The sequence below is a fragment of the Peromyscus californicus genome, unplaced genomic scaffold, assembly GCF_007827085.1.
Source record: "Peromyscus californicus insignis strain IS unplaced genomic scaffold, ASM782708v3 Scaffold_4__1_contigs__length_199733344, whole genome shotgun sequence".
NCBI classification, from domain to species: Eukaryota; Metazoa; Chordata; class Mammalia; order Rodentia; family Cricetidae; genus Peromyscus; species Peromyscus californicus.
In genome coordinates, this window is record NW_026294562.1 from 69,558,067 (window position 1) to 69,582,052 (window position 23,986).

The following is a 23,986-nucleotide window of genomic DNA, read 5'->3' on the forward strand; positions in this document are numbered from 1 at the left end:
AGCCAGGCATGATCCACACCTATAATCCAAGCACTTGGAAGGCTGAGAGAGGAGGATGAGCAGGGGCAGGCCAGCATGGGCTCCAGAACAAGACCGCTGAAGGAAGGAAGGTGGCATGATGCCCTTCTCTCACAGTACCAACAAAAGGATCCGAAAAGGGAGCGCAGTGCTGATGTCCCTCTTTGTACTGATTCCTCGGTGTTCTATTTACTAGCTGGGATGTCATAAAAACATTGAAATCTTCCTCCAAAAGGATCCAGAATTATTCTGGATTATTCATTGTCACTTAAAACTCCTTCAACCTGAAACAGCTTCTCCCCTGTCCTTCATGACCTTGGCATTTTCAGGGCACAGTGAGTTCTGTGGAACTTTGATGGTGTCTGAGGTGTCCTCGGGTTGGTTCAGGCTCTGCCTGTGGCAGGCGGCTGCAGGTGGCTCCCGAGGAGTGCTGCCCTGGTGCTTTCTCAGCATGCTGTCAGGAGCAGCAGCAATCAATCCTTCCTCCATGCTGCTGGTGCTGAACGTGATCTCTTGGAGAGATGGCAGCTGCCGGTTCTCAGCCTCGAACTCCATGTTCCCCTTATGGTTTCATAGACCGCGTGAAGTACGAGCCTTGTCACACATTAGCCCACAGTGTCAGCCTGCTTTACTTTGGGATGGCCACTTGGCCCTGATGGCAGCCTAGCTGTGTCCTGTCTCTCCCCCCACCTTCCCCCATAACTCTGACACACCTGGTGGCAACTAACAGTGGTCCTAATTCTGCCTTCAAATTGACTGAAGACTCAGCTCTTGATTTCTTACTTTATTGTTTGGGTTTTGAGACAGAGTCTCTCTGTGTAGTCCTGGCTGCCCTGGAACTTGTTATATAGATCAGGTTGGCCTCAAATTTACAGATATCCTCCTGTTTCCCAGCTGCTGGGATTAAAGGCATGTGCCATCATGCCCAGCCTTACTATTTAAAAATGTTTAAATTATTTATTTATTTTTTTGAGACTGGGTCTTATTCTGTAGCCCATGCTAACCTTAAGCTCTCCCAACAATCCTCCTGCCTCAGCCTCCTAAGTGTTGGGGTTGTAGGTGTGAGCCACCACACCTGGCTTAGCTTTCTATTCTTAATTATTTATTCCATTTCTTATGTTAGCATAGACCCAGTCCTACCCTGTGGGTTCTCATTCACTAATAAACCCATTGTGCTGCTCATTCTGTCCCTCCGAGCCCGGTTAGAACACCTCAGGAGGACCCTGTCCTTGCCACTCACCTGTGTTGTTCTTGGGTATTTCGTTGCTCGCACAGGAAGACGTCCCAGGCTCCTCTGGCACATTCCCTGTACCAGCCTAGGGAACAGCTGGTCTTCTCAAGGAGCTCTGGTGTCTTTAGCAGATAACTGCATTTAGAAACTGAGACCTGGGCAGCAGGTCTGCCTGTTGCTGTTGGCTTCTCGTGTTCCTGGCTCTTCCTACTGGGAAGTATGTAGCTTCTTGTGTTCCTGGCTCTTCCTACTGGGAAGTATGTGGCTTCTTGTGTTCCTGGCTCTTCCTACTGGGAAGTATGTGGCTTCTTGTGTTTCTGGCTCTTTCTACCAGGAAGTATGTGGCTTCTTGTGTTTCTGGCTCTTCCTGCTGGGAAGTGAGTGTGATTTACCTGTATCCCATCAGTTCATTTGTGTTTTAAATTCTGAAAGTAACTTGTTTTGTTTCCAAGACTCCGTTCTTGTTCCCCACAGTTTTAAGTCGTCTAAAGAAAAACCTATCTTCAAAGCCAAAGTCTCTCCAACTGCCTTCTCTTTCTGGTGCAGATGTTACCGGGGCTGTTTAGTGACTGCCCTGGGGAAGAGAAAGACAATTTCTCATCCATTGGAGGAGCCCTTTCCTGTTACTGTTTCAGGACAGACTTAGGAAAGCCAGGAGGGAAGAGAAGCATTTCTAGAACTACCTACTGTGTCGCCTCCTCCAGCTTTTGTCCTTGTCTCCCATGAGTCAGATGGGTCAGTGACGTTAAGCACAAAACAGCTAAGATTTCGTTTGAGACACTGGTGGTGTGGGATGTCTCCTGTCTTGACTGGACATCTTTGTCCACAATTCTCTGCAGATAGATTCCATGGTGAAGGATTCTGACTTACTGGTTGGCAGCAGCAGAGTGATCTACTTGGGGAATCAGTTCCATGGCCCCTCTGCAGGGATTGTGAGAGAGATTCCCGTCTTCAGGTGGATTGCTAGTCCTTAGGACTCCTTTCTCCTTGGGAAGTCTGTGGTTATCTTGGTACTGAAGGGACTTTGGTGCTCTGCATAATTAGTGTCCTTGGGACTCCAGGAGAAGATGTGAAAGAGGAGTCTCCTGCACAGGCTAGAGATATCAGCAAGGGCTTGGGGACCTGGGGGTCAGGAACAGCAGCCATTTTCTGTCTCATGGGGGCCTTTTCCTTCTTTTTCCAATGTTGAGAGGAGAAGCCATCTGGAGCATCGATGGAAAGGGCAGGGCGCCCCCGACCAGTGCTGCTCTTGTGGATGTCGTCTTGCCAGATTGGCACTGATGAGTCTTGCCAGATTGGCACTGATGAGGCCGTATACAATGCCGCCACCACCTGCTGCTACTTCAGGTTCTGATCTGCATTTGGCTGATGGATTCTTAGTCTCCCAGAATCCCACAGCCTGAGCTCTTGTATGGGCTATGCTGTCAAGCATGGGGACTGGAACATTTTTACCTCACCTCATGAATTTGCACCAGTCAGTAACCAAAGTCCACAAAGCCAATGAGAACTAGAGTTGGCCACCCGCCTCGTTGCCCTCATGGCAGGAGATACACATATTGCCACCTACCCTGACACTTGCTCCTGCCCTAAGAGTCCCTGAAGTGGTTGAGGTTATGGGCAGAGTAGAAGCATGCCTCACTGCAAGGACTTTTACACAGTTGGTATGTCTGACAGTTCTTAAAACCACTTTTAGAAAATGGATTGAGAAAATATGGTTATTCGATAGATGGGTTCTGAGCGATTGATTTCCAGCTAGTGAGAATTTCTAGACCGAGTACACGCACGTGGGTATTGTCTGCTCCGAAACTCCAGATGAGCTGCTTTGTAAGTAGGGTTTTGTCTCCCTTGGGGTAAAGGAGCAGTTGCCTAATTTTTTTTCTACTGTACTGCACAATTTTTGCCAAGTGCTTAGTGTCATTGTTGTCCTACAGGGTCTCGGAATTCACTTTCCCCATTGAGAGCAAGCGCTGCATGCTGTGGAAAGACGTAGCTCTCTGCATGCCTGTGGCTCCCACAGGTCCGACTTGGCTCCTAGCCTACCCACCATTGGACGTTCTGATAGGGAAAGATCTGCCAAAGAGAAACTGTATCGAGAATTGAGAGCTCTGTCCAGCAGGTGATTGTGGGATGACCAGATGAGGGTCCTCTCCGGACAGTAAAAAGCCCCCCGGGGAGCGTTGCCTGGAGGAATGACAGATTCAAGAAGGAGCCGTAAGCACAGATGTAGGCAGTGTCCCCACACTGCAGACAGCGACACAAAGCTCTCTTGGGGAGTGCTCCTTCTGCACCTCGAAGTTGTTAAGTGCCTAGACTTCGAGCTCTTCCTGACTTCTGCTCTTCTCAGCAGTACTTGACATTTGTCAAGGACGTACACTTCAGAATGCCCCTGGTCTGCCTAGAGCAGTGGTTCTCAGGCTTCCTAATGCTGGGACCCATTAATATAGTTCCTCATGTTGTGGTGACCCCCCAAACATAACATTATTTTCGTTGCTACTTCATAACTGTAATTTTGTTACTGTTATGAATCATAAATATCTGTGTTTTCTGATGGTCTTAGGGGAGACCCCTGTTCTGAAAGGGTCAGTCCACCCCCAAAGGGGTCACGACCCACTGGTTGAGAACCACTGACCTAGAGCAATGAGGGGAGGGTAGGAATTCTAACAGCAGGACCCCTCCCCTTTCTGTTCAGAGGGAGAACTTTGCAGCCTGCAATTGCAAGGCTTACTGTCATTATCTACAGGCATCTACAATGGACACGTCTTCCAGGCTCTGTAATTAGTTGCGGTTTCTGCTCAGCTGTGAAACTTGGTTACTGAGTAAACGTCTCTACTCCGCAGAGCGAGTGGGTTCCCTCCTCCACTGGGTGTTTTATCCGACCTGTGGAAGGACCCTTCCCAGTTCCAAGGCTGTGACTTCCTGGGTTCCTTTGAGCTCTGAAACTCTGGGACAGCCCTCCCTGCCTCAGGATCCTGGCTTGCCTTTCAGTGGCAATCAGGGGAGCCACGCCTCACGTCTTCTGCACATCAATCACCACGACAGTGGCAATCTTCCTGGCTTTCAGAGAGGTTTTCTCCCTCCCTGCTTCATGCCTGACGCCCATGCTGCTCTAAGCTTCATCCCTGCCTCTTCCCTCACTTGCTCAGGTGCTGTTCATGTTAATCACGCGTTATCCCAGTGTCGTAATGAGAAATCGTGGAATGTCTGTTTCTTTCCTGAGCATACTGAGTTTGTTAGAGGTTCTGCTGTTGTCCTTTATGCTAAGTGGCCCTCGGTTTACTCCTTTTATGCTTACTCTCCAGCCTGGCTCTTGTCCTTTCTTCATTATTATGAGGTCCTTTTCCGTCCCAGAGCCACCTGCCCACCCCGCCCCCACACCCCCACCACCCTGTGAGTGCTGAGAGAGCAGAGACCCATCTTCTTGGTCACCAGAGTCTCACAGTGTTCAAATATGTGTTAGCCCCACTGTGTGTCAGACCCTTTCTCGAATACTAAGCCACAAGTATGGATTTTCCAGTCTGTTGGGAGACAAAAGATTCAAAATGTTATTTTATTCACCTTGCATAAGAATCCTGTTTGAGGTCTTGGCTAGGGCCCTAGGTAGAAGACACTGGCAAGAGAAATCAGACTTAAAGGGAAGGATTTGGAGGGGTACAATGATCTGTTGGGTGTGTTAGTTACTTTCCTGTTGCCACGAGGAAACACCCAATAAAAGCAGCTGAAGGAGGGAAGGGTTAGCCCTGAAGTGCTCGCCTTTGATCCCAGCAGGCAGGTGGATCTCTGTGAGTTCAAGGCCAGCCTGGTCTACAAAGCAAGTTCCAGGACAGCGAGGGCTGTTACACAGAGAAACTCTTGTCTCAAAAAAACAAAACAAATAAAAGGGAAGGGTTTATTTGAGTTCACAGTTTAAGGGAACAGTCCATTATGGCAGGAAAATGTGGCAGGAGCTTGAGGCAGCTGGTCATATTGTATACATATTCAGGGAGTAGAGAGAGATGGATGTCAGTTCACTTCTTTTTTTCCTTTTTTTAGTATACATGTACAGGTATGCAAACATTACGGAGGCCAGAAGTCAACATCAGCTATCTCCCTGAATTACTCTACACCTTATTTTTTAAGAAAGAGTCTCTCAACAAACCTGGACCTTGCTGATTCTGATAGACCAGCCAGTGAGCCTCAGAAATCTGCCTGTCTCTGCCTCCATAGCTGGGATTACAGAGGAGTGTTTTCTCACATCAGTGCTGGGCGTGAACCCAGGCTCAGGCATACACAGCAAGCGTGTTATCCTTGGAATCAAGTGCACCATGGACCCCCCTTTTTTTCCTTTTTATGCAGTCTAGGTCCCCAGTTAGAGGGTGATGTTCTACACATGTTTAGGTCTCCCCACCTCAGCTAAACCTGACAGCCATGCCTCTGGGTGTAGATGTAGTTCTGAACAATCTTATTAAATAAGAAACACAAAGTTAAAAGCCCAGAGATGGAGCAGCAGCTGAGAGCTAAGACCACCTTCTTACCCCTCGCTGACGTCCTTCCCCTGAGAAAGAGAGCTACTTCCTGTCTGTTTGTCCTTTTTATTGACTTTCTCTTCTGCCTTCTCATTGGTTGTAAACCCAACCACATGACCTCCTCATCACTGCCTGTCTATACAGACCTCCAGGTCTCTATGGTTGGTATTGAGATTAAAGGCATGTGTCTCCATGCTGGCTGTGTCCTTGAACACACAGAGATTCTGTCTGTCCTGTGATCGGGTGTGTGCCACCACTGCCCGACTTCTGCCAAATGGCTGGCTATTAGCTTTATTAACATACAAATAAAATCACATTTCAGCACAAATAAAATCTCACCATATCTGGGTGATTCTGAATCCTATCAAGTTGTTCATGAAGGTTTTAACCATTACACTAAGGAATGAAGGTAACAGGTTTTACGTAAATTTCTATTTAGGCCAGTGATTTTGAAACAACTCAAGATAAACTATCTAGGATTTTAGACATTTTAAATATTTCTGGAAGATACAAGAAATTGGTTTGCTTGGTTGATGAATATTAACTGATAACTGGGATAACTTGCTGACGATGACTGTGGATCTCTGTTCTCACAGCTCATGGTCTGGGGGTGTGGCACAGAGGTGATGAGGAGCCTGTGGCTCAGTGATGACAAGCATTGCCCCGCCCCCCGCCCCCCACACCCTGCCCTGGTCAGCATAGCAGGATCTAATTTACTTAGTCACGGACAGCAGTGAGCCCTGGAGAAAATGAAAGAGATGTTCCAACTTGGGGGAGGAGGAGTCAGCCTCTGTTCAACTCATTGTTTCATAGATAAGGAAACTAACACATAGGAAGACTGCCCTGTGTGAGACAGAGCACTAACCAGCCAGCCTGGTCCCTGAGTTATAGGAAAACTGCCCTGTGTGAGACAGAGCACTAGCCAGCCAGCCTGGTCCCTGAGTTATAGGAAAACTGCCCTGTGTGAGACAGAGCACTAGCCAGCCAGCCTGGTTCCTGAGTTATAGGAAAACTGCCCTGTGTGAGACAGAGCACTAACCAGCCAGCCTGGTCCCTGAGTTATAGGAAAACTGCCCTGTGTAAGACAGAGCACTAACCAGCCAGCCTGATCCCCCGAGTTATAGGAAAACTGCCCTGTGTGAGACAGAGCACTAACCAGCCAGCCTGGTTCCTCAGTGCAGCATCGTAGACTTTCTTTCATAGAGCAGACTAGGCAGGGACTAAATAATGACTGACAGTTTCGGCCTAGGGACAAGGCCGGCCCCTTAATGTAGAAGGATTGCCGCTATACAGTTAGTCATGGCCAATATGCTCATTTTGGAATCACTAACACTTTCAAATTCCAGTGAAAATTAAAATCTAAGAATTTCATGATGAGTCTCTGTAGCAACCTCCAGATAATTTAAAAATGTTAATAGGCTTTTTCTACCCAGAACAGTTTTAAAAACACCTTTGGACTGGTTTTTTAATGCATGTACCAAAGCATAATTTATTAATAGCACCTTAAGGTTATAGAGTACAAAATGAATTTGATACCTTCTACTATAACTCTTGCACACATGAACCTGATTAAAACTCAGTTGATCCATAGCACATTTTATTTTTTAATTTTTAAAATTTATTTATTTACTTTTATTTATTTATTTTTTGTTTTTCGAGACAGGGTTTCTCTGTGTAGCTTTGCGTCTTTCCTAGATCTTGCTCTGTAGTCCAGGCTGGCCTCGAACTCACAAAGATTCGCTTGGCTCTGCCTCCCGAGTGCTGGGATTAAAGGCGTGTGCCACCACCGCCCGGCTTATTTTTTATTGTATGTGTGTGTGTGTTGCTTTCATGCATGCCTGGTGCCCATGGAGGTCAGAAGAGGGCATGAGATCCTCTGGAACTGAAACCACAGACAGCTGTGAGCCACTATAGAGATGCTGGGAATCGAACCCAGGTCCTCTGGAAGAGCAACCAGTGCTTTTTAACTACTGAACCATCTCTCCAGCCATGGAACACATTTTAGATAAAAAGGATTTTGAAAATAAAATGGCTAAAGAGCCGCTTTGCTTGAAATTGACTCTAAGCAAGCTGGGTTGATTTTTAATTACATTCAGACAATAAATTGGCAGAACATTTTAGCTTTCATTAGTAGAACCATGTTAAGCAGGCTCATTTGGATATTGTTATGATTGCTTAAATTTAAATGTAAATGCTTTAATTCGGGGTTGCTATTTTTCATTTAAATGTTGTTTAATATTACACTCTTTAAAACATAATCGCTCACACCAGAAACTGTATTTTTGATGAGGCCTTCTTATTACCAGAAAAAAATGACTTGTGTCTGCATGAGTCTTTCACAATTGGCATAAGCTGGGCCTGGACAGTGCCCATCAAATAAGAGCACTTGCTGCACTTGGCAGAGCACCTGGGTTCTGTTCCCAGCGTCATCTGTAACTCCGGTTCTCAGAGATCCAGCGCCCTCTTCTGGCCTCTGTGGGCACTGTATGTGGTACACATACATGAGCAAAATACTCATACACATAAAACAAATAAACCTCTAAAAAAATTAAAGAGGCATAGGTTTAGACCATTTTTTAAATTATTTTATTTTATTTTCTATTATCAGCTTGATACAGTACAAATTCTTATCCTAATAGTGAAATGTTTCACTGAAGCTTGCCCAGTGATTGAGTAAAACCAAAACTTATTCTAAGCCAGTCATCCTAGGGTTCCCCCCTGCTATGTAGCCTCCCTGGTTCTGTGTGTTGCAGTCTGATTGTTCTTTGCTTTATATTTAGCATCCACTTATTTTTTTTTAAATGTCCTAAACTGACTTTCTAAAGGCAGGGAGTCAAAGCTTCATGGTTTCCGGTTTCCTGGTAACACCTGCATACTCATCATTTACTGGTGATTAGAGTGTACAGTATTGATCACTCAGAGCCTCACTAAGTAAGGTTTAATACAGTCTGCTGGTAATTAACCGGTGAAAGAAAAAGGTCTCACAGCACATGAAGCCAGGTCTGAGAAAGAGCTGCTCCTCTGTGTTCTGAGTTTGTCTTTCCAACAGGGGCTGATCCTGTGTCATTTTTCCCTGTCCAAGGTTCCTCAGTGGTGTGCTGAATATTGCCTTTCCATCCACTACCAGCACGGGGGCGTGATCTGCACACAGGTCCACAAGCAGACGGCGGTCCAGCTGGCTCTGCGGGTAGCCGACGAAATGGATGTTAACATTGGTCATGAAGTGGGCTATGTGATTCCTTTTGAAAACTGCTGCACCAGTGAGACAATCCTGAGGTTTGTACATAGATGCTTCATCTCGGCCTAGGTGCCTCTTGGCTTGGGTTCTGCAATCCTCAGAGTATTGTCCTTGCCATCTACATGTCAAGCACCCATGGTGTAATAACTGCCCTCTCCAGCCTGACACACACCGGTTGTTTTCCCTCCCTGCTGTCCTCACTTGTTCCTTGTCTAAGCTTCCATGATTACAGTCCTCGGGGGGAGAATTACAACTTGTTAGTTTCACCCAGGACCTTCCATCTGGTACTTAGAGATTTGTGCCTCCTGGTGAGGCCATCACCATTGGCCTTGTGCCAGCCACGTGACCCCCTGTGGCTCTGTGTGATACCTATGTTTCCACACTTCTACACCTTATACCTGGCCTTCCCATCGTGTACTTGGCCTGTCTACGACTCTTCTGGGGTTTGCCAGTTTTTTGTTTTGTTTTTTTTCCCAAGACAGGGTTTCTCTGTGTAGCTTTGCGCCTTTCCTAGAGCTCGCTCTGTAGACCAGGCTGGCCTTGAACTCACAAGGATCTGCCTGGCTCTGCCTCCCGAGTGCTGGGATTAAAGACATGCGCCACCACCGCCCGGCATTGGCCAGTTCTTTCTAGTCATTCAGGACTCAGTGCAAGGGTCACCTGCACCAGGAAGGCTTCCCTGACCTTGTAGAGGCAGGCATTAGAGGCTCTTGGTGGGCTTCTGTGACACCCACCCTCAGCCTCCACGTGGCCTTTGGGATCTGTTTTTCTAGATATACTTTGAAGTCTTAGGGGTTCCAAGGAGCCTTCTCTGAGGCTGCAGTTACGTTAGCAGATGTTTGTGTTTAGCTTTAACAGAGGTTTCCAAGGCTTGACACAAAGTAGAAAAGAGAAATGCAAAAGGGGAAAAATGAAGCGGGGTGGGGTGGGGGGGGAGATTGGAAAAGTGCTTAGAGCCAAGGCTTCTCTAGTAGTGTTATAGCACCCTTGTAGACAACGACAGAGCTTGTGCCTATCTCACACTGCAAGGAGTGGCCAAAGCTGCTTGCAGCCAGAGGTGACCACCCAGTGGGTTTCAGATGCCCAGGGCACTGTCTTCCCCTCTAGGAGCTCAAGAGATCAGACTATATTGATGCTTAACCCATTCATATGGCATGCTGGTGTGGCTCTCCTTCTGAAGAGTGCTGCTGCAGAATTACAGGGCAGGGGTGGTGTTCTGCACACTGCTAGCCCATGTCTGATGATACACTTGTCCCATAGAGGATGTTCACTAACTTGGAGGAGGGAGTACTGCCCTGGCCCAAACCTGGAGGTCGTTCAGAACGAAGCCCGCCCCTGTGACTCATTCGGTATCAAGTATCAAGCCATAGGGGATGTTGAGGCCAGGGACACCTTGACTTAAAGTTCTTGAGGCTATTTGCCGGGTGGTGGTGGCGCATGCCTTTAATCCCAGCACTCGGGAGGCAGAGGCAGGCAGATCTCTGTGAGTTCAAGGCCAGCCTGGGCTACAGAGTGAGTTCCAGGAAAGGCGCAAAACTACACAGAGAAACCCTGTCTCGAAAAACCAAAAAAAAAAAAAAAAAAAGAAAGTTCTTGAGGCTATTTTACCTTTGTGAAAATTCACAATGAATGAAGCCGTTGAATGCATTTGTGTTTATAAATTACTCACTACATACAGGGCACATACAAAAGGAAGGTGCCCCTTCCCCTGCCTCTTAGGAACTCACAAACTAGTTGAGGACTGGTTAAACAGGATAAAAGAAACAACAAGAAGGATGAGGAGAGCTTAAACTTAGCATTTCCATTCACTATTTTCAACTTAGAAAGGGGGTTGAGAAAGTCTCGCTATGTAGCCAAGGCTGGCCCAAAGCTTTTAGCCCCCAACGCTTCTGCCCCCAAATCTAGGAATTAGACGTGTGTACCACCATACTGCTTTTATTTTTCACCCTTTTTAAAAAAATTTATTTTTATTTTATGTGCATTAGTGTTTTGCCGTGGGTGTCGGGTCCCCTGGAACTGGAGTTACAGACAGTTGTGAGCTGCCATGTGGGTGCTGGGGATTGAACCTGGGTCCTCTGGAAGAGCAGTCAGTGCTCTTAACCCCCAAGCCATCTCTCCAGTCCCTTTCTTTTTATTCTTTAAAGTGGCCTTTTGAATTGTCTGTTTTAACTGAATAATGGCTCCAGCTAAATTCTGTAGTCATTGTTTGTGTCTTTATATCTTTAATGCCATCCAGACTTAGCCTTTAGAAAGAACTCTTCGATGTAGCAGTTTTTAGGTTAATGAATATGGAATTATATTTTTAAATTATTATTATTGAGAAAGTCACAAAGGTGCATCCAGTGGGATCTATTAACGTAAGAATGGAGCGCAACATCTTTTTAAACATCTGTTGGTTTTCATGGGGTTATCTTAAGCACTGGATTCTATCAGGCAGAGGAAGGTCTGAGATTCCTTGTTCACGTGTTAACTTTCTGAGTGGGAGCCCTGGGGCTTGCGGTAAGCCGTGGCTCTTGTGGATGGAATGTTCTGGCTACTGTAGGTTCTGTTCTCTGCCTCTACTGGACTGCCTGTCCTTTCCTGTCTCCATCTTCACTGTGAGGCCTTGTTAGCGGGACAGGACACAGGGCTTCCCTTTCCACGATGTTCCTCCTAAACCAGCAGGGTCTGAGCCTCGGGGAGGCCCGAAGATCCAAAAGTTCCTGCCTAGGAGGCTATGTGGTTTTACAGCCAATGTCTCCTGCTTTCTAGCCGGGACTCTGCGTAGGTTCCCTCCCAGAGCTGTCTGTGTTGAGGCCTCCTTACCCATAAAACCAATGGCTGTTTAGAGGGCTGTTGTAAGGACTAAATGGCTGAATAGATAGCACTGAAACGTAGTGTGGATGGTGACTATTTTATGGTTATAATTAAATTTGTAATTATATCTTTAGAATCGTTACCAGAATCAGTTTGTTTTCCTGGAGAGGTATGCTAGCTATGATTTTGAGTGCCCTCAGATTGAATAGCGATCTAAACCACAGATGTTTCCTAATGATATTGGGCCAGGGCCTTGCACATGGTGGGCAAGTGCTCTACCACTGAGCTGCTTTGCCAGCCCTTCAGTCAGAAGCTTTAAAGTTAATTACTAGAGAAGCTATATTACCTTTTATGTTTTCTTTGTAACACTACTGGGCATATCATAGATACCTGGTAAGATAACTTTCCCTTCTTTCCTTCCTTCTTTCCTCCCTCCCTCCCTCCCTCCCTTCCTTCCCTCCTTCCTGTTTTTTTTAATGCTCTAAAAAAATTAGTTCTTTAGGCTTTTTTCTGGCCTTTCCTGACAGTAGACACCTAAATACTGCATATCTGAAAGCGCTTTCTTCGCTGCATGCCACAGTCTCCTGTGCAGCAGGTCTCCTGTGCAGTGGACCTCCTATGTAGCGGGTCTCCTGTGCAGCGGGCCTCCTGTGCAGCAGCTGTGGATCTTAAACCTCTGCTCTTTTCAGAACTGAAAAGTTCCCAGTTTTCATTAGGGTCAAACTCGGTACAAACCTTCCAGAACGTACGAATATGAATACAACTTCTTAATATGTTTTTCTTGACTCTCACAAGTCTTGGAAATGTAAGGTACAGACTGTGTTACATTGCCTAGAACACTGACAGCTTATCTATGTAGTTGCTATGACAACATTTTTAAAGCATTGTTCACATGGAATCTCATTAATGTGAAAATGAGAAATGAATCTTGCCAAGCTTGGTGGTGCACACCTTTAATCCCAGAACTCGGGGCAGGGGCAGGTGGATCTCTGAGGTCAAGATAGTCCATAGTGAGCTCTAGGCCAGCCAGGGCTACATAGTGAGGAAGAGAGAGACAGAGAGAGAGGGATCTGTGTTGTAGGGGAAAGGCTGAAGCTTAGTGATTCCTTAAGTATTGAGTCATCATGCTGAGTCTAGCAGAGTTTTAAATAGGTCACCATCATCTCCCTTTTTAATCAAGCTTGAATTTCTTTACATAACTCATATACCTCCTCCCTTTGTGGGAAGCATGGCTTTGAGGAAACTGAGTGCCAACGGGATGGTTGCTCAGCTGAGTTTTGCTGAAAAGGAACAAGGTTGTATCAGTGACGTGAAAGGAGCAGACATAAACACAATCTGCTTGAAAATAGGGCCAAAGTAGCTTAGGTCATTGGGTCCTAATTAACCTCTGCAGAAGATGACCGGAAAGCTAGATTTTGGTTGCCTTTGTCTGCATCTTGAATTTTGTGCTCAGGAAAACTCCAGTCTTAGGTTAGATCATTTTCTCTTGTAGGCATGATCCACAGTTTGTTACTGCTCATCCGGTGAGACCCGGGGTGAGTCTGTGTGAACAGAAAGGCAGAAAGTAAACCTTGGATGTCATAAATTCAGAGCAAGAACCAAATGTAGTCCTAGCCCTGACCCTGGAGGCAAGGAGCAGTCTGTGGTATCAGGTGTGCTAGGCCATCTGGTCCAAATCTCGACCTGATATGGCTATGGCGGTGCGTGCCTGTATGTGGTGGGAAGTTGGAGGTCAATCTGGGCTACATAGTGCCAGACAAACCATGGCTACACCGTGAGACCCTGTCTCAAAAAAAACCAAACAAAACAAACAATCAGACCTTGAGCCTGACCCTAGCTTTGTGACCTTTGCTGGAGAACTTTAATTGTTGACCTATTTTCTTCACTTATAAATGTGAGGGGCCATGTCTCCCCTCAGGATCTATTCTGAGGGGTAAATGAGAAATGTATGTATTGGTCCCGGGTCCAAACACACTAGGAACTTGCCTCTCTTCTCTCTGTTTTCCCTTGAAAGGGTGTATTGAGCACTGTAGCGGGGTTTGGTATGTCAGAGGGCCTCACTGCATCTCCTCACAACTGAAGTTATCACAGTGAAAGCAGACAGCAGAGCAGCTAAGTGAAATGGAGGATGGGGGGTTGGTTCCTCAGAGGAAGTCAGATTCGAGCTTCAAGAGTCCGTCCCTGCGCCCTCAGGCTAAACACACTGCAGTTTCCCAGCAGGGGGCTGTGACATGTGTGAAGTTTCCTGGAACCCAACAGGGACTCATTGCCCAGTTGTAACTAGGGGCTGGCCAGTAAGCACCCTTTGCCCAGGATGTCCCAAGCTTGCAGCCTCCCCAGAGGAAAGCACATGTTCACACGAGCCCTGCGATGGTGCAGCTGCTCCTGTCAGGTTTGGGCAGAGTGGAAGCTCTCCCCAAACCTGAGCTTCTAAATGCCAGCCTCACCAGCAGACATCAACGGCCTCAGTGTTAAGTGCTGGTACAGGTGGAGAATCCATAAACCTGCCTTCTTCAAGCAGTATTCTGTGTGCATATATAAACTGTGTCAGAAAGAAATCTTTATGGTAGTGGATCACTACCAGGTGGCTTTTAAATTTCTTTCTTAATTTTAAAAACATCTCAAGGGCTCCTGAGGGGCAAATATCCATTAAATCACCAATGAAGGAGGCTGAGGCTGGAAGATTTTGAGTCCAGTATCTCAAACAAATAAACAATATCGCTAATATTGCCCCACACCATCAGGCATGTTGGCCAGTTTGCACAGGTGCTCCAAACTGTGTAGATACTTCTGTTCTTTGAGCAACATTTCAAACTTACTGATGTTAGCACCCTGTTGACCCAGCCTCCTAGCAGCAACCCCCACAGTGATAGTCTTCATGTGGGTGGCTGGATCGTGAGCCTGAGTTTTCTCTTTGGAAAGTGTATGCCGGTACCCAGAGTTCCACTAATGTCAGGAAGGGAGGTAACTGTCCAGTAAGGATGCTTAATGATATAATACTGTTTGCTTTACAAAGCTGAAGGCAGATGTTAAATGCATTTGTCATCGTTTGTACCAGTGAGCTTGCAGAAGCAGGACGCTCGTTTCTGATGAACATTGGTCACACAGACCTCTGTGTAAGTAGAGGCCTCTGACCAGGAGTTCCGGGATGATCCTTGAGTCATTGAGCATGTACAAAGAACAATTCAAATGGGTTTGTGTGGGTTGTGTGCTGTGGCCCTACAGATTCTGTCACCTTAAATATTGGCTCCAAGAAAAAACCAGTGCCACAAAGAAGGGCAGGGCAGGGCAGGCGTGTGTATTCTGGGAGTCCTTTACAGGATTTTCAAGGGAATTCTCTAATACGTCTTCTTTGTAGGTACTGTACTGATGATATGCTGCAGAGAGAAATGATGTCCAATCCTTTCCTGGGTAGCTATGGGGTCATCATCTTGGACGACGTCCAGGAGAGAAGCATGGCGACCGACGTGCTGCTTGGACTCCTTAAGGATGTGTTACTAGCAAGACCTGAACTGAAGCTCATAATCAGCTGCTCGCCGGTCCTCATCAGCAAACTCAGCTCCTACTATGGAAACGTGCCTCTCATAGAAGTGAGAAACAAGCATCCTGTGGAGGTCGTGTACCTCAGTGGGGCTCAGCGGGACTCCTTCGAGTCCATTTCATGCCTTATCTTTGAAATCCACCGCTCGGGCGAGAAGGGTGACGTGGTGGTCTTCTTGGCCTGTGAACAAGTAAGTTAAGCGGTGTTCCGACCTAACCGAGTGCTGTGGTACAGCTTTTCCTTTGGAAACTTTTAATCACCAACTCCCGGCTCCCATGGCACAGCTGCCATGTAAATATTCCCTCACCACACCTCATTCTACACAAAAGCTGCAGCACAGACAGGATAAGCAAAACCAGTGCTGGAAACCTTGCCAGATCTCTCAGTTCTCAGAAGGAGTGGGGTAGCATGTAAGCCAGTCTTTCACTGTCCTGCCAGCCAGCTCCCAGATAACACAGAGACTTCTTATTAATTATAAAAGCTCATCTGATAGCTTTCTAACTAGAGCTAACTAGCTCTTATAACTTAAATTAACCAATTTCTATTAATTTACATCCTGCCACATGGCTCATGGCTTGTTTCCTCATCTTCTACATGGCATGCTTCCTCTGTGTCTGGCTGGAGACTCCATCTTCTTCCCAGCATTCTCTCTGCCCCGAAAATCCTGCCTAGCTATTGGCCGTTCATCATCTTATTAAACCAGTCCGAGTGACACATCTCACAGTGTACAGAAAGATTATTCCACAACAGTGGCATCTTGAGTTCTGAGAAGCCATCCCCCCAGCTCCCTCCGCCAGGGCCTGGCTTGATGGAAGCCTCTGGTACAGCTGTTCCACTCTGGACACAGGAGTGCTCCACACTCTGCTGCCTCCTCGGCATCACCTGAAGTAGACCATTCTTAAAGACTAGCAGCCTGTTCTACCCCAGCCTCTCTCAGTGTGAGGCAGGCGGGCAGTGTTTCTAGTGAGTAACAGGGACCACAAAGTGTTTGATACAGGTTGAACTACCAAGGGCTGAGCCCCTGCCTCACTGTGGGTCTTCCAGGGGATAGCTCGGAGATGTGACCTCAACTCAGGCTCAGAACTTAAGTAGCCCAGGGCAGTTCTTGAGACTTAAACTTTATCTGTTTGCTTAAGGAGAGTAATTGGAGTCTCATCTGCATAAGGACATTTATCAGATGTTTGTGTAGATGATACACATTCTCCTGAATACTAATCTTCTAGGATGGTGATTTATTCTATCCTCCTGCCCCAGTTGCATGATTTAGAATGTTTATGAAGGCCCAAAGTAATAAAATGATTAAGAGGCAGAGAGAGCCTGAGGAAGGGAACAACAGTAAAGTCAGGAATCTAAAACATTTGAGAGTTGAAACTGCCAATGGAGCCAGAAAAAGGCACGGGGACCAACAGGATAAACAGTCATCTCTGAGGGTGCAGTCAGAAATTTCAGACCAGAGCCAAGTGCGGGCCTGTAGTCACAGTACCCACCAGGCTCAAGCGTGAGATCAGAGAATCAGAAGGTGGAAGCCAGCCTTGGCAGGCAGCTGTGTCTCAACAAAGAAAAAAAGAAAAAGGGAAAAAAAAAGCATCCTAAATGAATGCTTTGGAAACTAAAGGTCATAACAGATTTAGGGGATAGGTTATCTTAGAGTGCTTAGTTCTTGTAAATGTAGTGGAACCTGTCTGTCAGTGACATGTGACCTTTAAACTGGTGAGCTGTAACAGGCCATGGAACATAGAGAGTGGCCTTCCTATTGAGAAACGCCATCCATGACGTCGTCTGCCATGGAAGGGATGGCCCTGAAAGCTGCAGGGAGCTTTCACCCTCCTGGGCCTGGAGAGTGGGAGGTGCTGCTGCAGTGGCCTGGCCGGGGCTGGACTCCGTGTCCATGGACACAGCAGCTGCCCTGTCCTCGCTGCCCCACTCTTGTCTCCAGTTCCATCCTGAGCTCTCCAGGTCTGGGTCTCCATTTCCCCCACCTTCCAAGCTGTACCCAGTTGTGGGTCTGCTGGGCATTCCTCTTCAGTGCTCTTACCTTAAAATCCCTGCTCAGAGCTGTTGATTGTTACTCCCCGCTTGCTAACTCAAAACCCTCTTGATTTCTACCTGCAATTAAAACCTGCTGTGGTCCTTCAGTACCATGTAAGACAAACGTAGGTGACCGGGAGCCATTTTTTAAGAAATTGAATTCAAGTTGGGACATTTCCACTAACAGTTTGGTTTTACGAGTCAGTTGCACACTCTTGTTAGGTGTGTTACATATTCTGCTGACACAGCTGCACACCTGCTGTGAACTGATCCCCATAATACTCAGGCCTCCCTGTGACTCAACCCTGACTGCTCCCAGCCACCTTTAACCTGAAAACAAAAAGTGAAATAAATTAAGTACAAAATACAAGTTGAGTTCATATTATGTAGTCCAACCAGATCTCTGTAAAGATCAGCAGACAGGTGTGCCAGGGTTGGAGTTTCCTGGGAAATGGTTTCCATGGCTACAGGGCCTCTTTGGTCTCAGAGCCTAGGCAGATGTTTGATACTTCCTTTCAATGGATGTTGTGGTCTCCATAGCTTTGCAAGTGGTCACAGCGAAGTCCTGCAAACTATTAAGAACTGAGGGAATAAGCTGGATATGGTGGAACATGCCTTTAATCCCAGCACTTGAGAGACAGGGACAGGATCTCCATGCCTGGTTCACATAGCAAGTTCTAGGGTAGCCAGGGCTAAAGAGAGAGACCCTGTCTTAAAAAGAAAAGAAGGATTCAAGGAAATGAGTGGACAGTAGACTTGAAGCACCAGATGCATGTTTCAGGATTGCCTTTTGTAATTTTTGAAGATTATGGCCTCAAATCCATATGTCAGCTGTGCTTGAGGAGTGGGAACTATACATAGCATCCATTTCTATTACCTCTGCCTTTTTCCTGCTGAACATTTCCTTTATTTCTCCTCCAGCAAAAAAGTGTGTGTGCATATGTGTGTGTGTGTGTGTGTGTGTGTGTGTGTGTGTGTGTGTGTGTGTGTTTCAACAATATTCTAAGAGGGAATAATTATTCACTGCTGTTTGAAGGTATATATTGGTAAGAAATTGCTCTTAAGTGGGCTTACAGAGCTGAATCTCCTTTTGTGTTCTCTGTTGAGAGTTAGTGACATCTGCCTGAAGCAGGGTGGAATGTGGGCATTCTCACTGAGGCTGTCCTAAGAAAATGTGCACAATAAATGAAGTGAGCAATCTGGATCGTTCATTTCTTGTTTAAGACAGGGAGCCAACAACCTCTCAATCATCCTGCCCCCTCCCAAACATCAGCAAGAAATAGTTTGCTCTTATTATTCTAGTTAACACATTTGTCATTATTTAGGATGTAAACATTTGTGCTCTTTGCTTAGTTTAAAAAGAAAAGATTTTGTCCTGGTAAGCCACATATGTGGTGGAGAGGGCAGTGTGAGAATAGGCCTCCTGGGAGAAGCTCACCCCAGCTCCCAGAGCCTCTGATGCCTGACCCCTCCCTCCCCCAAGGTGCTGGAGCCACTCTACTAGTGGTGTAGAAAGGAAGGCACCTCTCTTGAGGCCAGAGAAAGAGAGAGAGGGAGAAGGGAATGGATCCTGAAAAACTGCAGAGGTCACAGGAAACAACTTTGAACTCTGATGACTCTGATAAGCTAGGCGAGCTTCCCATTTGCTGTCTTCCTTTATATTTTAAAAGACGAAATCTGGCGAGTATAGGCATGAATCCTTTAATCTCAACACACAGGAGGCAGAGGCAGGAGGATCCCTCCGAGTTCTAGGCCAGTCTGGTCTACAGAGTGAGTTCCAGGATGGCAGAGGCTACATAAAGGAACCCTGTCTTGAAAAAAGCAAACAAAACACATACAAAAAAAGAAGACGGGGGCTGGAGAGATGTCTCAGAGGTTAAGAGCACTGGCTGCTCTTCCAAAGGTCCTGAGTTCAATTCCCAGCAACCACATGGTGGCTCACAACCATCTGTAATGAGATCTGGTGCCCTCTTCTGGCCTGCAGGCATACATGCAGGCAGAACACTGTATACACAATAAATATTCTTAAAAAAAAAAAAAAAAAAGAAGACGGAAATTCTGAAATTATAAAAGGATTCAGATTAAGTAACATCTGTTCTCAAAAACTAGCTGGGAGTTGAGAAATATGCAAACTAAAATACTTTACCTTCAGGCACTCCCATTTGCTTGTAAGTAATTTCCTGGCAGGTGGTTTATATTCTTTCCCAACATGTTTGATGTGTATTTGAACTGATCGTTCTAAACACCTGCAAATGCGAGGTGTAACTGCTTCCTGCCCATCTTACGGCTTTTCTGCCACCACTTTGAACCACACATGGGTCAGATGATTTCTAAGGTGACCCTAGGTGAGGATCCCAATTATGCTTTTGTATGGCCCTTTATGTTTTATTTTAGTTTTTTGAGATGAGATTTCACACTGTAGTCCACACTGGACTTGACCTCACAGCAATCCTCCTGCATCAGCCCACTGAACCGCGGACCTGGCTGGTACACTTTCCTTTATAGAAAACCTAGATGATGTTGAGTAATGCTTAGTTCCGCTGGCTCGAAGAACAGTGAGCCCCCACCACTGATGTGAGGATGAATTTGATTTTTCTGCTCATGTTAATGTGTCTGAGAAATGGCATCAAGCTGGAAAAATAGTAGAATGAAGGCATAGAAGCAGGTAGGACATTTCCTGAGAGGAAAACCATTCTGAACTACAAGCAATGAAATTGTGTAGAAATCACATTTAACTTGCCCAAAGAAAGAGTATGTCCTCTTTCTTCATTTAAGGCAACAGCATAAGTGTTTCTTTCCCTATTTGCATTATTACCTAAAAAATTATTGAATTCTGGGATATTTCTGTACTGAAATATTGTTCTTTATTCTCATGGATTTTTTTTCACTTTAGGATATTGAAAAAACCTATGAAATTGTGTGTCAGGAAGGTTCCAACTTAAACCCAGACCTGGGCGAGCTAGTGGTCATTCCTTTGTATCCCAAAGAGAAATGCAACCTGTTCAGGCCAATGGATGAATCCGAGAAACGATGCCAAGTCTATCAGAGAAGGGTGGTGCTGACCACCAGCTGCGGGGAATCTCTGATCTGGAGCCACACGGTCAGATTTGTTATCGATGTTGGTGTGGAAAGAAGACAGGTAATTACTGTCCTAGGGTCTAGGGTGCCAGCCATCACCGGCACCCACTTGCTGGGTCCCTGCCACACCAGTGGCCAGAGAATGAGGTGCACAGTGACCCAGGGCTTTCTTTATTTGGTCAGATGTGCACAGAGTGGTTGCAGCCAGCAGTTAAAGCCGTGGCTGTATCTCATTAGCATATTGGTAGTCTGGAAGCAAATTAATTGAGGTACAGGGCTTTGAGGAAAGACCTAACGTTAGCATGAAGGTGTTGGTTCCTGACTACCTGACTGCCCGTCACCTTCCTCCCACCCTTCCTTCCCTTCTTCCCTTTAACTGGGGGTTCAGCCCAGGGCCTCCCACATACTAGCCCAGCACCCTAACCCTTGTGTTGTAGGTAAACTGCTAGCACAGTACGTTATTCTGGCTTCTGAAGCTTCTCTGGTACATCATGTCTGATTATCTGTTTATTAGCATAATTAGCATATTACTTCAGGGAAATTAGCTTCAAGTGAATTGACTAACTTTTGCAAATACTTGGTCAAAATTTTTAAAATCTAAATTCTTTAGAAAATAAATTAGTGCCAGGCGTGGCGGTGGTGGCACACACCTTTAGTCCCGGCACTTGGGAGGCAGAGGCGGTCAGATCTCTGTGAGTTCCAGGACAGCCAGGGCTGTTACATGGAGAAACCCTGCCTTAAAAAAAAAAAAATAGGCTGTTACACAGAGAAACCCTGCCTAAAAAATAAATAAATAAATAAACAAATAAAAAATAAAAAAGCAAAAACAAACAAAAAAGTGAAAAAAAGAAAATAAATTATTAAAGCCAGGTGGTGGTGGTGCATGCGTTTATTCCCAGCACTCGGGAGGCCGAGACAGGCAGATCTCTTTGAGTTCGAAAGTGAGTTCCAGAACAGTCAGGGCTATACAGAGAAACCCTGTTTCAAAAAAAATCAAATAAATAAATACATTATATAAATAAATAATAATAAATAAAATAAATTTATAAATGAAATAACCTCATACAAAATATTTTTGTCATTCCCTTTAAATAAAAAAAATGAAGATATGGTTTGTTAAACTCTAAAACTACTGGAACTAAAAAAAAAAGCTTTTGAGACAGAGAGAAAACTACCAGACTTTATCCCTTGAGGAAACTCTGCACTTCCTGAATGTCCTTGTTTCACCGTGACACCATGGTGTCCAGTGGTTATGAAGGTTCCCTTGAAACAAGTTGGAGGTAGTCCCTTTTGAGCCTGGGTCTTGCCGTGTAGCCTGGCTGACCTTGAACTTCAGATTCTCTGTCTCAGCCTCCGAGTGCTAGGGTCTTAGTTGCACACTGCCACAGCTGGCTTATTAGAGTTGATCTTCGGTTACTTCATCATTCCTAGCGGACAGGCTGTCACTTGCCCTTTTAAGCCACACGCCAGAGTAAACCATTAGTTCTGTATGGCATTTGCAGTAGGTACACCACCCAGAAAATCCAAGTATGTGCCATACAAGTGGGCCCACTGAGGTAACAGTCTGAACAAAACGTCAAAGCATGACAGGCCTGTTGAGTGGAAACCCTCTTTCATGTGGCATTTGGGGGAAGGGTGTCCCCACACTAGCCTGAGGCCCTGGAACTGGCAGTTCAGTACTGTGGCAGGTGATACTGAGGTCCCATAGTTCCAGAGGTACCGTGGAAGCTGGAAGCTTTAGATCCCTTTGCCAAGGCCCTTGCTGTTTCCATCTCATGGTGTGTATAGACACCAAACAAAGGAAAAGAGCCTGACAGCTTCTCTGTGGTGGCATGCTGCAGGGCTGTCACCTTGGAGAGGCGGGTGACTGCACCTGAGTGTCCAGGAGCTAACATGCTGTGTTTCTTTCTGTTAAAGGTGTACAATCCCCGAATCAGAGCCAACTCCCTCGTCCTGCAGCCCATCAGCCAAAGCCAAGCAGAGACCCGCAAGCAGCTTCTCGGGTCTTCTCCCTCAGGTAGTGTGGTAGGCACGGTAGCCAGCCAGTGAAGTCCCTCAGGGATGGATGCCACAGCAACACTGAAGCCATTTCCCTTGTCTTCTTCCAGGAAAACTTTTCTGTCTGTACACTGAAGAATTTGCCTCCAAAGACATGAGGCCGCTTAAGCCCGCAGAAATGCAAGAAGCCAACCTGACCAGCATGGTGCTCTTCATGAAGAGGGTGGACATCGCGGGCTTGGGCCGCTGCGACTTCATGAACAGGCCAGGTAGCTTCACACTCAGGTTTTCTTCTTATTCTTGCCACTTCTTCCTTCTGTGGCACCCGGGAGCACGTGGCACCTGTCAGTGTAAGCCAGTGTCAGTCAGCATGGGGTTTGGTCATTGCTGACACCTCCTCACCATCACAGGTAGAAATTCTCTGAAGAAAACCTAAAGGCACAAAAACCGTGTGTGGGGGTGTGTGGGTGCATGTGGTGTGCAGCGGCGAGGGCGGTCCCGGCTAAGGTTACTTTTGTTGTGCTGAAACACCATGATCAAAAGCAAGATGGGGAGGAAAGGGTTTATCTGGCTTTCACTTCCAGATTGCTGTTCATCACTGGAGGAAGTCAGGACAGGAACTCAAACAGGGCAGGAACCTGGAGGCAGGAGCTGATGCAGAGTCCATAAGGGGTGCCGCTTACTGGCTTGCTCAGCCTGCTTTCTTATAGAACCCAGGACCACCAGCCCAGGGATGGCACCCCAATGGGCTAGACCCTCCCACATCAATCACTAGTGAAGAAAATGCCTTACTGGCCAGGCTAAAATCCGATCTTGTGGAGGCATTTTCTTAATTCAGGTTCCCTCCTCTCAGATAACTCTAGCTTGTGTCAAGTTGAGATAAGACTAGCCAGCACGAGGGCCAAAGCTCAGCATCTGGCATTTTCCTGTATCACTCTTTGCCTTCATTTTTTTGAGACAGGGTCTGCCATTGAACCTGAGGCTCCCTGAGTGGCTAAACTAGCTGGCCAGTGAGCAAGTCCCTGGGATTCTCCCAGCTCTGCCTCACCCACCAGGTCCTGAGACTGTAGCTGTGCACCACGAGCCTGGCTGTTTATGTGGGTGCTGGGGATCTGAATTCAGGTCCTCATTCTTGTGCAGCAAACATTTTACCCGCTGAGCCTTTTCCCCAGCCCAGAGAATATCTTATCTTTTGGGCAGTGGAGTCAGAAGGACTGGCAAGAGCAGCAGATATAGGGAGGTATAACGAGAAATCCACAGAGTCTGTTTAAGGGGCAAAGGACTTATTAAGGGGAAAAACTCATTGTACAGAACAGAACTGATATAGGTTCTGGAACGTTGTTCCGGCTGAAAGGGTATACGGCGCTGGTTTGGTTGGAGGTGGATGCCTCGGCGGTGCTGGTTTGGTCAGCAGCAGAAGAGTCACGAGCCATGGTTATCAGAGTTAGAATGGGCTTTATTAGAGAGAAGAGGAGATAGGACAGAGAGAGAGATGCAGAGAGAGACCGAGGGCAGAGAGAAACGCAGAGAGAGAGACAGAGACTGAGAGAGTGAGT

At 46.4% G+C, this 23,986-nt stretch overlaps 1 protein-coding gene across 1 annotated transcript in view; it reads left to right on the plus strand.

Annotated features, from left to right (window-relative positions):
* Dhx32 (DEAH-box helicase 32 (putative)) overlaps positions 1 to 23,986 on the plus strand; it is a 57,962-nt gene that overhangs the window by 19,552 nt on the left and 14,424 nt on the right. The window contains exons 3-7 of the mRNA XM_052711871.1: positions 8,834 to 9,027; positions 15,144 to 15,516; positions 20,248 to 20,493; positions 22,350 to 22,449; positions 22,541 to 22,699. Coding sequence (XP_052567831.1) covers positions 8,834 to 9,027; positions 15,144 to 15,516; positions 20,248 to 20,493; positions 22,350 to 22,449; positions 22,541 to 22,699 — 1,072 coding nt within the window. The remainder of the gene's footprint in view (positions 1 to 8,833; positions 9,028 to 15,143; positions 15,517 to 20,247; positions 20,494 to 22,349; positions 22,450 to 22,540; positions 22,700 to 23,986) is intronic.